The sequence below is a fragment of the Poeciliopsis prolifica genome, unplaced genomic scaffold (genome assembly GCF_027474105.1).
Source record: "Poeciliopsis prolifica strain line A6 unplaced genomic scaffold, Auburn_PproV2 SCAFFOLD308, whole genome shotgun sequence".
Lineage (NCBI taxonomy): Eukaryota > Metazoa > Chordata > Actinopteri > Cyprinodontiformes > Poeciliidae > Poeciliopsis > Poeciliopsis prolifica.
Window position 1 is genome coordinate 14310 of NW_026562683.1, and position 17141 is coordinate 31450.

The 17141-nt window shown below is 38.8% G+C and overlaps 1 protein-coding gene and 1 pseudogene across 2 annotated transcripts; both read right to left on the minus strand.

Annotated features, from left to right (window-relative positions):
• Positions 1-4864: 4864 nt before the first annotated feature.
• On the minus strand, positions 4865-7918 carry LOC129357796 (elastase-1-like; annotated as a pseudogene).
• A 4515-nt stretch (positions 7919-12433) lies between these two features.
• Positions 12434-17040, minus strand: LOC129357801 (enkurin-like). 2 transcript variants are annotated; one of them, XM_055026800.1, is made up of 5 exons: positions 16957-17040; positions 13503-13648; positions 13218-13423; positions 12811-12948; positions 12434-12671 (listed from the first exon to the last, which is right to left on the minus strand). In XM_055026800.1, exons 2-5 carry the CDS (start codon positions 13579-13581, stop codon positions 12480-12482), a joined length of 615 nt encoding a protein of 204 aa, XP_054882775.1. In that variant the 5' UTR covers positions 13582-13648; positions 16957-17040; the 3' UTR covers positions 12434-12479. The 2 variants fall into 2 exon arrangements, with proteins under 2 accessions (XP_054882775.1, XP_054882774.1); XM_055026799.1 differs by lacking the exon at positions 16957-17040 and adding an exon at positions 13886-13986.
• Between the last annotated feature and the right edge of the window lie 101 nt (positions 17041-17141).

Below are 17141 nucleotides of genomic sequence, written 5' to 3' on the forward strand. Positions count from 1 at the left end.
TCACAGAAAAATTATCTGATTACCTATATGGTACAGACTTCACAGTAGTGACGGACAGCAACCCACTTACATATATTTTAACATCTGCAAAGCTGGATGCGACAGGGTACAGGTGGTTGTCCAGTCTTTCTACTTACTCATTCAGTCTTCAGTACAGGGCGGGAAAGCAAAATCTTGATGCTGATGCACTGTCTCGCCGACCTCATGATCCACCAAAGGATGATTATGCATCCAAGAAGGAAAGTGAGAGAATCCGGCAGTTCACATTGTACCATCTGAGCAATCCTGACAGTCCAGAGACTGTTCCCCAGGAGGTGATTAAGGCTATTTGTGAACGTCATATGGTCACTTCATCTGTAGCTGGTGTTCAAGCCGCCACTCCTGGGTTGACATTAGTTGAATCTCTCACTCACCAGTCCACAGCTATTCCTGACTGCTTCCAGCAGGAGCAAGTGGATGGGTCCCCTCTTGTTTATTCATTTTCAGAAGAAGAGTTGAGGGAAAAACAAACATTAGATCCTGCTATCAATGCAGTCATTGTACTCTTTGGAAATGGTGAAACTCCATGTCCCGGCCTCAGGTTAGAGCTACCAGAATTACCTTTGTTACTCAGACAGTTGTCTCGGTTGGAGATGCAGAATGGAGTGCTCTATCGAAAGCGACAAGATGGTCCAAACATCTCATATCAGCTTGTACTTCCTGAGGAGCTAAGAGCTACAGCACTCCTGAGTCTTCATCATGATATGGGCCACCTTGGAGTTGAACGAACAGTAGATTTGGCAAGAACTAGATTTTACTGACCAAAAATGTATATGACCATAGAGAAAATGGTTAAAACATGTGAGAGATGTGTTCGTAGAAAAAAACATCCAGAAAGAGCTGCTCCACTGATGAACATTAAAACCTATCGACCTCTCGAACTGGTGTGCATTTACTTTTTGTCAATAGAGCCAGATCGCTCAAACACCAAAGACATTTTGGTAATAACTGATCATTTTACAAAATATGCAGTGGCCATACCAACCCCAAACCAGCGAGCGCAGACCGTAGCAAAGTGCCTCAGGGAAAACTTCATTATTCATTATGGTTTTCCTGAAAAGCTCCTTAGTGATCAGGGTGCTGATTTTGAATCTAAAACCATAAAAGAACTCTGTGAACTTATTGGCATGAAGAAAGTGCGTACAACCCCTTACCATCCCAGGGGAAATCCGGTTGAAAGATTCAACCGCACACTTCTTCAAATGCTTGGAACACTTGATAAGTCAGATAAACTCCGCTGGAAAGACTTTGTCAAACCTCTGGTACATGCTTATAATTGTACAAAGAGTGATGTGACTGGATTTTCCCCATACAAGTTAATGTTCGGGAGACAGCCCAGATTACCCATTGACTTGATTTTCAGATTGCCCACCAATGCTACGAAGCAGACTCATTCCCAGTATGTTGGCAATTTTAAATCTCGATTGGAAGAAAGTTACCGTATTGCTACTAGCAATGCAGAAAAGAATGCAAGTCACAATAAAGCCAGATTTGACCGGCGAGTGATTGAATCAACTTTGCAGACAGGAGACAGAGTTCTTGTGCAAAATGTGAAGCTGCGTGGAAAACATAATTGGCAGACAAGTGGGAGGAGGATGTTTATGTTGTCCTCAAGAGAGCTGGAGAAATGCCAGTTTATACAGTTAAACCGGAAAGTAAAGATGGACCAGTGCGGACTCTGCACAGAGACCTGCTTCTGCCATGTGGATTCCTGTCAGCAGCTGCAGAGCCTGAAACAGTCAAACCTTGTCCAACAGGAGACCCAGAACGAGACAATGTCCAGTCGTCGAGAGTGAAGAGGAAATCATCTCAGATCTGGATGATGTACCTGATTGGACATCGTTCCCTCGTTTTGTGTCAAAACCCGATGTATATGTCATAGTGCCTGAAACTCACAAGTCAAGTGAGCATCACAGTGCAGTTCGACCATCAGCAGAAACAGGGAGATCTGTAGTTTCCCTCTCACCTGATGTTCCAGCTACTCATATTGTAGGAGATAGAAGTACTGGAGATATTCAAGATGCATCAAGTGTTCACCTACCTGAAAATGACAACCTACCGGAACATAACAGATTATCCGAAGCAAACGTTTTACCTGAACTAAATTCAGTTAAAGGATCCCCTCAGTGTTTGGATTTGCAGCAATCTGAGGAAACTCCTCCATATAATGGGATGAGCTCAGATGCAGCATATGATGATGAGTTTTATGGAGTAAATGAACCTGTTACTGCCCAACCTGAACCCTTAAAGTTTCAGACTGAGGGACTTCAAAACTCTGAAACATTTCTTCGTCGCTCTGAAAGAGTACACACAAAGCCAAACAGATTAGAGTATCCAAAACTGGGAAATCCTCTGATGATGGTGGTGAATTCTCTTTTCCAGGGTCTAAGTGAAGCATTGGCTAGCTCCCTGAATGGCTTGGAGAATGCATCCCATAATTCCATCAGGCATGCTTAAGCTGTGCGACTCAGTGTCGTATTGCAGATGCCCAGGGACGGGCATACCCTTCAGAGGGGAGGGTGTAACCCACATAAAGTGGGGATAGCCTTTTGGGAAATAGAGATTGGGTAGGCGGGGTAGTCTGCCTGGCCAATGGGAAGTTTGATTCCGAATGTTTAGACCAATCAGAGAGCGGAATGCCACAGAGGCTCCACCTTCTTTCCCGTGTTGGCAGCGTTGATTGTGAGCGGGAGATCCAACCCTGATCAGACAGCTGAGCCAGAAACCACTAAGATCAGTTGGAACTGTTGCACTTTCTGGCAGTTGATTGGCAGTTGTTTTCAGTTCAACTGAAGTGCCCTCCGTGTCTGGAATGAGAGTCCCTGTCTAGTTGTTTTGAACGTGCCGCACTGAGATCGATCAGGATTTTTTTTTTTTTTTGTTGTGTTTTTTTGTTTTTTTGCTTTTTCTTCTCTTCTCCTGGATTGTTCCTGAAGTGGATTCCCTACTGACTTTGATGGCGAGCCTTCCCACCTGGACTTAGAAAGATCTGGATTTCCTCCCATGTTGAGTGAGACCTGAGCCAGGATTTAATTTGATTCATTTGTCATCTAAAAGAGATTAGAACGCAAACTACCAGGGTGTACCCAATAGATTTAAATTTGATATTTAGCACTTGGCCAAGTATTGTTGTTTTTATTTCATGTATTTTATTGTGTGTAATTTTATTTTCTTAATTGTATGTCTTGTCCACTTGTGAGTTTATGATTCATGTTACTAAAGCTAATTGTTTTTAAATTCACTCAACCGTGTATGTGTGTCATTTAAACACCCATCGTGCTCCGACAGCCGAACCTATTGGCCCATCTACCTAAAATATATTGTACCCTTCTCAACTGTGTTACAGTAGCGTGACAGCACATTTATGAAACCTATGTGAACTTGTGGAAGCTCATTGTTAAACATGAACTAAGCACCAAATCAAAACATCCTGACGAAATGAATGTAATTGAACTATGCAGACTGTAACAAATATTTCAAGGGTGTAAGCTATTATATTTATACTTTGTCAAAATGTGTCAAGTAAAATATTTAAGGACAATGTCAAATTAAAACTGCTGCAATTCAGCATCAGCCACAATGTTTTTGCTTAGATATCTATTTAAAGCTAAAACTTTCTGTATGATTTGTAAACATGTGTTAATAAAGTGCTTTTACAGGCTTTAATCTCTGTATTTTGCAATTATATTTTTTGTACATGGCCTGTTAGATCATGAATATAAGTATCAAAGAATAATTAGTCATTTATCAACACAATCCAGAACAGCCATTCCTTTGTATAGGATTTTCATTAGCCTTTGATGTTCACAGGGGCTTATTCACAAATACTTCTGGCCTTTGTAACTACATGCACACATGCAAACTTAAAACAAAACCACAGGTATTTGCAAAAATTCTGTCTGTTTACAATACAGAATTGCAAAATTTGTATTTTGTTTAATCTTGAAAGTTTGAATACATAATAAAACAATGGAAAATGTGCTTAGTAATACTCTGTTGTAAATCTCATTAATAAAGAGATGTTTTTGAAGTGTTTTAATTCATAACAGTTCCTTAGCAGTTTGTCTATACACCACTAGTGGCTCACTTTTCAATTACCGGGTGGCGCTGTGGTAGCATGAGACTAAACTTAAAAAAAAAAATGATCAGGACTTTATTTGCATGAAAAGAAACCTCTTGTGAACAACAGGTCCTGAAAGTTAAAAGAAAGTGCATAGCCAGCCTGCTGAGCAGACTACACAACAGCATCCAAAAATCTGGACTGATTAATGTATTTACTTTCTATCATTTTTGGTCTGAGCAGCATGCTTCTGAATAAATGCTAAGCACTTCTAAGATTATAGGAATTTTGAAGATTAAAATAAGTAGTGAATTTAATGACTAATCAGTAAAATGTGAGAGGATTTTAGAGAAGCCAGAATAACTGGGGGGAAAAAAAGTAAGGCTGACAAACAGAAATAATTGGGGTCTGGAAGTGTGTCATCTCTAGGAAACAAGTTAACCTTAGAGTCAGTATTTGCTGAATATTCTGTAACTGTATCCAATTCCGTAACAAATTTTTGCAGATGAAATGCATTTTATCAGCATATTATTTGCTAATTTATCATGTCTCTCTTGTTTTGTTTTTTTTTTTTTTAGCTTTTTTGTGCTTGTCATTTGTACTATTAGAGGTCTGAAATTAACTTAACATTAAGGTTTTACTGAGATTTTAGTTCACTGCTAAATCCTTTCACAGATTGACCTCAAAATAAAATGATTCCCCTGAAATGTTTAAATCTTTAATTATTAGCTATGTCTCTGATTTTCTTTTTCTTTCAATCAGGAATCAGATTATTAATTTATTTTTTATCATAAAACTTTGACCAAACATGACAAAGCAATTTAGATGCCATTTTCATGACTTTTATTTTGATGGAGTGAGAAAAGAATCCAGAATGTTCTTTTTTCCACAGATATTCTTTTCTTCTTAACCCATGATCTGCAAAAGCAAATAAAATTATCAGTTGCAATGTTCAAACATCAATCATTACAATCTATGTAATTCTTGAGTTATCAAATACTAACGCTGTTCATCCAGCTGATGTAAGCAGAAGCACGGGTAAAGACGGTGGGTTTCCGGTAGGTGTTACAGCCAAGGGAAGACACAAAGCTGGTCACTCCGTGGACCACCCACTGGCCGTTGACCCTGCAATTCAGGGGTCCACCAGAGTCACCCTGCATAAGTAAAATTATATTTTAAAAATTAGTCATGAAAACTGGATGTCACTGACTTTATTTTGATTTCTTTTATTATTCCTGCACCCTTGGAAAAGTATTCATGCCTCTTGAACTTTCATGTTTTGTTTTATTATAACAGCAAAATTAAAGGAATAGTAATAAGTTTAAAACATGGAATGATTGTTAAAAAAAACAGCATGCCCACAGAGCTCAGTTCAAGTCATTAAAAAAATGGAGAGAATGTGCAAAAACCATCTATTTGTTATTTTCTATCTCACAATCATGCACTGTTTTGTGTTGACCTGTGACATAGCATCAAAATGTCATACACTAAAGTTTGTGGAGTAAGCTGACAAAAAAGTCAGTTAATTATTTCTGTATCACCATCTGTTGGTGTCAGTACTTTTATGTAACTCCACACATCATTATGGACCTTATGATTGTCCACTTTTTTTGAAAAGAGGGAGTTCAACAGGTGGCTCACCCGACAACCAGAGTTGCTGGCACCCCAGCACAGACCATGGAGCTCTTCACAGTGCTGCCCCACCAGCCAGAGCTGGTGCAGGTGTTGTGATCAACAACAGGCATGTAGGCTTGCTTCAGCTGAGCAGACAGGTTACCATTAGCTGGGAAAAACAGCCAAACATATCATTACCTATCTGAACGTCCACCATGTTAATCATCTTGGTGTGAAATTGTGTTTGACTCACTCCGAATGCGTCCCCATCCAGTGATGTAGCAGAGGTGGTTGTGGGCCAGAACCTGACCGGAGGGAGGAAGAATGGCCAGCTGGACGTAGTTGTTGAGGACAGCGTCAGTGGACAGACGCAGCAGAGCAATGTCGTAACTACAAGACGCAGGAAGCAAATACCAATTTTTTTAAGATTCTTGGAAGGTGAGTTGTGAATACAATTTAACTCTATAAAGAAACATATTTCTTGTTCTTTTAAAATAATAAAACCACCTAACCAAAATGTTATTTTATTCAAAATCAATTAAAACCGTATTGTTCAAGAAATAGGTATCACATATCTTTTAACAGAAGTTAAGCAACAAAAACTTCTTTTTTTCTCAACGGTTATGCTGGCAATTACTTAACTGATGCTCTTCCCTGGAAGTTATAGTAACAATTAAAGAAGAAAACAACATAAAATATATATTTTTTACATGGAAAGTATTATACATAACAAGTAAGCATCAGATTACACACATTCTTCTTGTTTTTAAAACGTAAGTGCAAGATTACTTAAATGTGGCATTTGACGTATAGGTCTGTCTTTTTTGCCCTATACACATTAAGAACTGGCAAAACTACATTCTTACTAACCCTCCAACAACATTGTTGGAGTTCCAGTTAGGGTGGATGTAGACCTGGCTCACGCTCAAGTACTGCTCTTTTCCCTCGTTGTTGCTGATGTCATGATCTCCAAGAACGACACGCCAAGTCATTGATCTTTTGCCCATGCAGAAGAGACAAGAAGTTTTTTAGTTATTACTTATACAAGATGATTAAAAAAAAATAAATAACAAAATGATCTATAGTTATTTGAAGCTGAATCTCTAACAAGTAGGACAGTAGTATATTCAGGTCTATGAAAATTGCTTGTTCTCTTGTTTTGATCTCTTCAGCTTTTCCATGATGCATAAGATTCCCACCTGTCCACACAGTGAGCAGCAGTCATGACCCATCCTCTCCGAACAAGAGTTCCTCCACAGGTGTGGTAGAAGGAGCTTCCAGATTTGTACTGAAGGGAGATCTGAAAAACACCAAGAGACAGTTTTGCAAACACAAGTAAGCAAACCCCAAACCTTTTCTCCAATGTCTTAAAAACACTTTCTAAAAATAAGCTCTAACTCTTGACGGGAATGAAGAGATTCAAAGGAAAATGTCCAGGTTTGATTGAGAAAAAATAGTAATAATTCCTGGACTTGTTTTAGAGAAATATTTAAGGGACATATACTTTCATTACATTTATCAGTTGGTGTACTTGAGTTATAAAGCAGATGTGATCAGTTTAAAATCTGATGCTGAAGATTTCACTTATTTAATGTCAGCAAGCAAGTTCCATGAAATTTGCATGTTTCTTGTATTTTTAAATAACTTTAAAGCTACTTTTAGGCCTTTTTGTCTTGTCTTTATGGTGGTGATTGTTTTGTTAAGTTTGCAACACATGGATTATAAGGTCTGAAAGGATTTGAAGTATACCTGCCATGGCCATGAGTTAGGTCTGGCCACCCTCCTCCCACAACTCTGGTTACCACACTGTCCTCCAGGTACCTGGGCTGGGGTTCAGCCAGAACTGAGAAAAGCAGATATCCAAAAGAACTATTACATTTAAGTCTATATGGGGTTTCTCTGGAGAATCTTCAAAATAGACTAGGTGGTACTTACCCAGGGCTGCAAGAGAGGTCAACAGAAGAAAAGCATATCTGCAGAAGACAAAATGCTCTATCTTTCTCTCTGTGTGCTGTGCTACGTTCAAGCCTACGTGTTCAACGCAGATCAAAAGTTATCGTCAGAGTAACTCCAACAATGTGGCAGGAGGGTACAGACTGCATTTATTGAAAGAATAGTTGGTACAGGGTGTAACAGTTTTTCTTTCTAAGAAATACTGAAAGATTCCCTCTTCAATTTTGTGTACAAATTTATTTACCTGCACATCATATGTTTAAGAGTCAGAGTAATGATTCATGATCATTTCTATTTCATGAAATGTTTTGCTACTTTCAAAAGTGAAAATGCTTCAGATTCATAGACTCATATTATGAGATATGTACTGCTAACTCAGTATCTACTCAAGAGAATTAGATTTCCTCCTCTTCCTTTTTGGAAGAGGAGGACGCAATCTTAATAAACATGGGATAAAGCTACTCGCTGCAAACCTTTTTTATTTTATCAAGGACAGCAACAGGATCATCGCGTCAGAAGAACAGGCTCAAGGATGTCTGACCAGGATGGAACGCTCCCCGGATCAGGAGCACAATATTGCAAAACAAGCTGATAAATCGACTGGAGATGGAGCGACTGCTTCCCTCGCTCCTTCCCCCCTCCCTCTCTGCTCCTCCAAGCATTCACAGGATTCAATAGATACCAATGAAGAATGTCTTCCGGACCAGAGTTTCTTAAATTTACAGATGGAATGAATCAACAGGTTCGCCTCGGCACGTCTCTCCTTAGCACTCACGTAGCAGACCTCACTACATTTAAGCAACCTGCCCCTGACTTCCCAGAGGATCCATCACTCTGCGTTTCTGAGGTCTGAGGCCGGGGACCAGATATTATCTTTACACCTGTCTCCATCCAGAATGTGTCTGGCCCCCGGGTACTGCAGAACAGGACATTACCTGTCCGGATCACTACAAGAAAATTTACAAAAACCAGAAATATGAAATACAGCGGTCCTAATTCAAACCTCAGAGTGATCCCCTGCCTAAAGGAACCTCAGACTGAAAATCTTTTGGCCTCCAAGCCACTTAAAGTAGCTCTTTTAAATATCAGATCACTCTGTGCTAAAGCTCTGTTAATTAATGATTTCATCACTGAGTATAATGTTGATGTTATGTTTCTGACAGAAACATGGTTGAATGACGATAATGACCAAATTGTACTCATTGAATCAGCGCCTCCTGACTACAATTTTTTAAGTGAGAATAGAAAACATAAAAAAGGAGGAGGCGTGGCTTCTATATTTAAAAATACCATAAACTGTAGTAAAATCTCTTTCGGTCATTTCACATCTTTTGAGTATCTTGGAATTCAGGTTAAAGGCTTCAAACGAACTTTGACACTAACTTTATACAAAACTCCAACATGTGGAAAATTTCTTTACTGACTTTAATGATCTTCTTTCTCTCATATGCATTGATTATGATTGTTTAATAATTGTTGGTGATTTTAACATTCATGTGGACAAACCCGAAAACAGAGGAGCAAAAAAGCTCTCTGATATTTTAGAAAATTTTGGTTTAACACAACATGTTAAACAAGCAACACACACTCAAGGACACACACTGGACTTGGTTATCAGTAAGGGTGTGAATATTTCCAATGTCTCTGTAATTGATGTCGCCCTGTCGGATCAATTCGCTGTTATCTTTGAAGTTTCTTTATTCTTTGACCCACTTGGACAAACAGCTACTATCACAAAACGTTCTTTCACAGAAAACACAGCAGAAACATTTAATCAAATCTACTCTTCCTCCTCACCCTTAAGCTGTAATGATGTAGATCAGTTGTTAGATGATTTTCAGTCTAAAGTTTCATATATCATTGATTCCATTGCTCCAATTAAAGTAAAGGTTTTGACTGGTAGAAAGAAATCTCCATGGAGAAATGCAGAAATAGTTCGGTCTGCAAGACAAGTCTGCCGCAGGGCAGAACGACAATGGCGTAAAACTCAACTTCACGTTCATCACGACATCTACAAAGAAAAACTACGTAACTATCACTTAACACTAAAACATGGAAGGGAGGCTTTCTTTGCAGATGTCATAAACAAAAACATCAATAATGCTCGAACTTTATTTGCAACAGTTGACAGGCTCACAAACCCTCCTGTGACGTTACCACCTGAATTCCAATCTAATGCTGCCTGTAATACGTTTTCTGATTTCTTTTCAGAGAAAATCCAAAAAATCAGAGGATTAATCTGCACATCAACTTCAAAGCCAGAACCATTGCTGTACCAAAACAAAACAAATACAGAAAAAATGACCCATTTTCAACTACTTAATTATAAAACCCTAGAAGAAATTATAAGTCAATTAAGTTCAAGCTCCTGCTGTCTGGATGTCCTTCCCACACATTTCTTTAAGAAAGTCCTGCCTGTTATTGCTGCTGATCTGATCCAAATCGTAAACTCATCGCTTACATCAGGTGTTTTCCCCCAGGCTTTGAAAACAGTAGTCATCAAACCACTGTTAAAAAGAACAATCTGGACAAATTACTATTGCAGAATTACAGGCCAATCTCAAACCTCCCATTCATCAGCAAAGTTATTGAAAAAACTGTGTGTAAACAATTAAATAGTTTCCTCATGATGACCAACTGCTTTGACACTTTCCAGTCTGGTTTTCGTGCTCACCACAGCACGGAGACTGCCCTCATAAAAGTATTCAATGATATCCATATAAATACGGACTGTGGGAGAACCACGGTGCTGGTTCTGTTGGACCTCAGTGCAGCTTTTGACACTGTCGACCATGACATATTACTGAATCGACTTGAAAGTTGGGTTGGACTCTCTGGTTCGGTGCTCGACTGGTTTGAATCCTACATAAAGAACAGGGATTTCTTTGTTTCAATTGGAAACTTCTCATCAAAGAGGTCAAAGGTCACATGTAGGGTACCCCAAGGTTCAATCCTAGGACCCCTCTTATTTAATATTTATATTCTCCCACTAGCTCAGGTCATAACAGGAAATAATATTAGCTACCACAACTATGCGGATGAGACACAGCTCTACATTACGATGTCACCAGGTGACTCTGAACCCATCCAATCACTGAATAAATGCTTAGAGCAGATAAATGTGTGGATGTGCCAAAACTTTCTCCAACTGAACAAAAATAAAACTGAAGTCATTATTTTTGGACCTAAAGAGGAACGATCTAGAGTCAATGCACAGCTTCAGTTATTACAACTAAAACCTAACGATCAGGCCCGAAACCTGGGAGTAGTGATGGACTCGGACTTGAACCTCCAGAGCCACATAAAGACAGTAACAAAATCGGCCTTCTATCACCTGAAGAACATCTCCAGGATTAGAGGACTAATGTCTCAGCCAGATCTAGAGAAACTCATCCATGCGTTTGTCTTTAGTCGCATTGATTATTGCAACAGCATCTTCACAGGCCTGTCCAACAAATCAATCAAACAGCTGCAACTGATCCAGAATGCTGCTGCTCGCGTTCTCACTAGAACCAGGAAAATAGAGCACATAACACCAGTTTTAAGTCCCTCCACTGGCTCCCTGTAGCTCAAAGAATAGATTTTAAAATACTGTTGTTAGTTTACAAATCACTGAACGGTTTAGCACCACAATACATCAAAGATCTGCTGTTGTTGTATCAACCTTCCAGACCTCTCAGGTCTTCTGGTTCTGGTCTGCTCTGCATCCCCAGAACCAGAACCAAAAGAGGAGAAACAGCTTTCAGCATCTATGGACCAAAAATTTGGAACAAACTTCCAGAAAACTGTAAAACAGCGGAAACCCTGACTTCCTTCAAATCTCAAGTAAAAACGCACCTGTTTAGAGTTGCATTTGAAATGTAATATGTATGGATTTGATTTGTGGATATGTATGTAATTTTTTATTTTTTTTTTTCTGTTGTGGGCAACGGGGCCCGGCGAATACCCGTGGTTAAACGGACGGCGGAGTCCGGCGGTAACAGGCGCTTAAATTCCGTGTCAAAGGGAAGGGGGAAGAAAGGGAAAAAAGAGGAAAAAAAAAAAACAAAAACAAAAAAAAACCTTGGTATTTTATTCTATGTTGCATGCCTTTGTGTTTTGTGTTTATGATGCCTTGTAGCTGAAATGTGCTATACAAATAAAATTTGATTGATTGATTGATTGATTGATTGATTGATTGATTCAATCATGCACCTGTGTTTTTTCTCACAGTGTTATCAAAGCACACCTGTTGCATATGTTAAGACCAATCTAGGAGATATGACTTCTAGTGACTTACAGCATGTTGAAATGTATTTGTAAACATATTTTGTAATCTTTCTTAAACAAAACCAAGAGTTATAGTGTTGTTTGTTGATGCCTGGTTATATTTTTTCCAGCCTGAGCCAGTTGTCCTATGTTAGCCTATCCCATTGATATCACAGTTCTACAGAGAAATGGTTGTGACATGATGGAAACACATGACTTTTTGATGTATGCTCAAAAATGAGTAAGCAGAGTAAACAAGTTGTATTACCTTGCAGGTCAGAAAATATACACATGGACAAAATACCTCCTGTGTTAATGACCAAGAAAGTCCACTGTGGTCCCTGAAATCAATTTAAATTGATTAAAATACTATTATCAAAAATATATTACAATTTTTTTTTGCATTTTTTTTTATTGTAAAAATGAATATCAGTATATGAATGTTTTCACTGAAATAAAACTACAAAATAAGATTAATTTAAAAGCTTTAAAGATCACAGATAAAAGCTGTAATAAATGTAGAACATTTTATTTTTTTTATGTATGATATCTGGAGTCTCAGGGGTTAAGGACATCCATTGGCATCTGCATCAGAAATGTAGATGGTTTTGAACTTTTCAAGCAGTCTTATATGCTTCTCTAGTTCAGTCAGTTGCTCCTCCATGTGGATCTTGCGGGCTTTCTGCGATGGGGTGTACAGGATGAAAGGAAGGCCCTGATATTCATGATGCACTTCATGCCATTTCTTCTTCAAGCCCTAACAAGAAGACGGGAACTTGGCATTAGACATTATTCGATATTTACATTCCTTTGACTTCCTCTGTCCAATTTTATTTACTTCACCAGAGGTTTTAGTTGTTAGATGTCTGTTGTTAAAGAAAACAAATGCTGCATACCTCTATGGTAGCTTTTCGCTCTTCCTCTGACACTTGTCGTGTGGCCTGCATCTCCTTTTCAAGTCTCGCCTGGTCATCCCTAGCCTGCTGTTCAGCTGCACGGCGCTGTTGTAAGTATGTGGGTACCTGACCATAATCCTGCAGGAACGAAAAATAAGCTTCACGTCCAACTATAATTTGCTCAAATGTTCAAATGGCCTCCTACATGGAAAATGTGGCTGTTAACAGTTGGACTTAGGGAGGTTCTGAATATTATGCCATGTTCAATTCATAAAGGAGATAACATCCGAGTGCTGTTGGTCAGTCACTGAAAGGTTAGGGAGGAGAGAAATAGCACTCATGGCCCAGGACTTGTCAACATTAGCCACACTTTTCAAAGAGTGAAGTGACAGGATGCAGAAAAATACCTTTTTTATGATATATTTGGGGCTAAGTCCAGCGCTTTGGAGAAGCTCTTTGTGTGCCTGTGCAAAGTCTACACGAGAGGGCTTAGGCTTCACATCAGCTAAGAGATCTCTCTTGATTGGAGTCAGTGGTTGGTTGGCCCGTATATGGAGCGGTGGCCTTACTTTAGTGATCGTACTGGTTTTATGGATGCCTTCAGTCCCTGTCCCTAAAAAAAAAGCATATATCAGGTGGGTTATATTGACAGCACAAAAGCAAATCCTCATGCAGTTGGTTGAGGAACTAACTCTCAGGAGCTTTGGGGCGCTTTGCGTTTTTCTTGAGGTAGTTCGACGGAGAAGGCAATTCAAGTTTTGCTGGTCCCATCGTCTTCCAAGCCTGTTTGACTGGTTTCTGCTCAAGCAGAATAGCTGCCAGATGCTTGGGTACATACCTTTAGTAAGATATGATGACAGAATATACTCAATAACACTTGAGGAAAAAAACAAACAAAAAGAAATAAAACAGAATTCTGAAATTTTAATTCAGTAAAAGTAGCAATATTTCATACTCATGTTACTCAATTAAAAGTAAAAACTATCGCATAAAAAAACTACTCCTAAAAGTTTTTTTATTTGTTTGTGTATCGTTTGTCTTTCAAAAAGTTAGTCAAGTAAATATAACTACTTACCTCTGGTCACACATATAGCTTTAACAAATTGTTAAATAAATGTAACATTGCCTGGTTGTTGTAAGTTAGGCCCTGTTTACATGGCAATAATCCAACGAAAATGGAATTTTTGTTTCATTTCTATTAACACATTTACATGAAGCCATTCTAATTACAATCTTTGTTTACACAGTAACGGTACACATCGAAAACGTGTAATGCTCTCGTCACGCCACTAGTTGGTGCTAGGTTCTTTGAAACTAAGTGCGCATGTGTTTAAAAAACAAAAGTTTTACTTGAAAGCACATCGATTCGCATTTCCCCATCAGATACCGTTCCCCCAGATACCGGGAGAAAAACACGCACTATGTGCGTCAGATGAGGGTGCGGTTGAAAAACCCGCACCCTAATCAGGTGCTGATTGCGGTTGGAATCAGGTGCAATCAGGTGCACCGGTTGGAATCAGCAACAACGCTTTGCTGAAACACGTTGTTTGAGCTTTTACGGTGTCCGTAGTTCTCTAGATAAGAGTGCGGAACAAACACGTGTATTTTGCAACCTGGGTTTGGAGCGGCGAAGAGACGCTGAGGGAACCGTATCTGATGGGGAAACGCGAACTGTAACAACACCATGTCAGTAGTTTCTTCTTCTTCTTCTGTGGATTATAGAAAAACTATGTTTTTGCGTCATACTCTGCAGGAGCTAGGGATTCCCAGGGAGAAAAGATCCATTTCCTCTGTTTACAAGACAACGGACACCTGTACGTGTCAGAACCATGCACTATGGAACCCGTTTTCAATCTGGGCAATTTTCTGAGAAAACATTCGGTGGGTTCATGTAAATGTACTGTAAACGCAACAAAACGTCCATGCTCACCAGAAATTGTTGTGTAAACAGGGCCTTTTATCTGCAACGTTTCTGCAACGTTTGTGTTATTGTAAACAACAAGAGAATCACTCTTTTCTCACGTAAGTCTGGCAGAAATAAAAGTCAGTCACCAAACACAGTTTTCCCAACACGTAGTGTGTATGTAAAGGTTTTTGTGAATTTGGAAACAGTTGTTCTTTATTCCCCAAGGTTATGGAGTAAAGAGAGGAAATAATGGATGATTCAGCAGCCTGAAATATTCTGTTCCCCCTCCATAAAATGGGAACAAATTATTTTACCTGCAAATGCTTAACTTTGCTTATTCCTCTCATCATCAACAATAAATCCCGTGAATTTGGTAGAATTTGTTCTTTCCTAGCCAGAGTTATGGGGGGGTAACCATATATTTCAGCTGGCTAAAATATTCCGTTCCCCCTCCATAAAATGGGAACAAATTATTTTACCTGCAAATGCTTAACTGTGCTTATTCCTCTCATCATCAACAATAAATCCTGTGAATTTGGTATCATTTGGTCTTATTTTGCCAGAGTTATGAGGGGGGAACCATATATTTCAGCTGGCTAAAATATTCCGTTCCCCCTTCATAAAATGGGAACAAATTATTTTACCTGCAAATGCTTAACTGTGCTTATTCCTCTCATCATCAACAATAAATCCTGTGAATTTGGTAGAATTTGCTCCTTGTTAGCCAGAGTTATGAGGGGGGAACCGTCTTCCTCTGCTCTGCCATTGACTCCTGTCCAGTCCAAAAAAACTCAAGCTGAGAAATGTAAATTTGATTTCCAATTCTTATAAATATATATCAATGCACATGCATTTCAGTTTTTATTATCATACATATATGTCTCACAAAGACTTTATGTCTTTGTACTGATATGCTTTGATCTTATTTTAATAAAAGGAATAATTTCAGTATATTATTAAAACAAAATGATACTGAAATTATTCCTTTTATTAAAATAAGAGGAAGACTGTGATGAGCAGGAGGTGGGGATGGAGTCGGTGGAGGGACTGGAGCAGGGGGAGGTGCTGCAGCAGGTGGAGATGGTGATGGAGCAAATAGTGATGAAATGTTTTCAAACTTGCTGTTTGCCAACAGCCAGTTTGCTGTTGATGATTACTGTTGATAAATACATTTGTTTCCATGTTTTTGAGGGGGAAAGGATAATTTCAGTCAGGTAAAACAGCTAAAATATTTGGTTCCCCCCCATAATTCTGGCAAAGTAGGAGCAAATGCTACCAAATTCACAGGATTTATTGTTGATGATGAGAGGAATAAGCACAGTTAAGCATTTGCAGGTAAAATAATTTGTTCCCATTTTATGAAGGGGGAACGGAATATTTTAGCCAGCTGAAATATATGGTTACCCCCTCATAACTCTGGCTAGCAAAGAACAAATTCTACCAAATTCACAGGATTTATTGTTGATGATGAGAAGAATAAGCAGAGAAAAAATCTTGCTGGTAAGTGCAGTTGTTCCCATTTTATGGAGGGGGAACGGAATATTTTAGCCAGCTGAAATATATGGTTCCCCCCTCATAACTCTGGCTAACAAGGAGCAAATTCTACCAAATTCACAGGATTTATTGTTGATGATGAGAGGAATAAGCAAAGTTAAGCATTTGCAGGTAAAATAATTTGTTCCCATTTTATGGAGGGGGAACAGAATATTTCAGGCTGCTGAATCATCCATTATTTCCTCTCTTTACTCCATAACCTTGGGGAATAAAGAACAACTGTTTCCAAATTCACAAAAACCTTTACATACACACTACGTGTTGGGAAAACTGTGTTTGGTGACTGACTTTTATTTCTGCCAGACTTACGTGAGAAAAGAGCGATTCTCTTGGTGTTTACAATAACACAAAACAGCGTCAGAAGACCTCGTTTATTTATTTATTTTACAATTTTTTTAAACAACAGCTGCAAATTAAACTGAGTGTTACAACATTGACATGGTTGTATTAGTTGGTTTTACCGAGAAATCGATCAGAAGCGACGTGAAAATGATCAGATCCGCCTCTTTCGCCTCTCTGGCTGTAATGCGCGCTCCGACGCAGGGGGAACAGATTTTCACAGGGGAACCGAATTTCGCACAAGACCGGTCTCCTTTGAGATCCAGTCTTGAACGCTCCCTTTTGCGTTGGTCGCTTCTGACATCGCAAAATTGTGAACACACTTCAAAAAAAGTTAAAGCACCTACCTGGCTTGTTGCTGGGGAACTTAACAAGTCTTTAAAATTCTAGTGTTATTATTATTCAAACATCTCAAATTCTGTCCAAAACAAAATGTGATTTATTTGATATTAATCTGTAAAATTCTATTATAATTCAAACACCTCAAATTCGGTATAAAACTAAATATGATTTATTTCAGCGTAAACACTGT

Coding starts and splice junctions, on each gene's coding strand:
- LOC129357801 (XM_055026799.1), bottom strand. Junction 12,949..13,217: donor CCAAATATATCATAAAAAAG/GTATTTTTCTGC, acceptor TCGTTCCTGCAG/GATTATGGTCAGGTACCCAC. Junction 12,672..12,810: donor AGCGAAAAGCTACCATAGAG/GTATGCAGCATT, acceptor TCTTCTTGTTAG/GGCTTGAAGAAGAAATGGCA.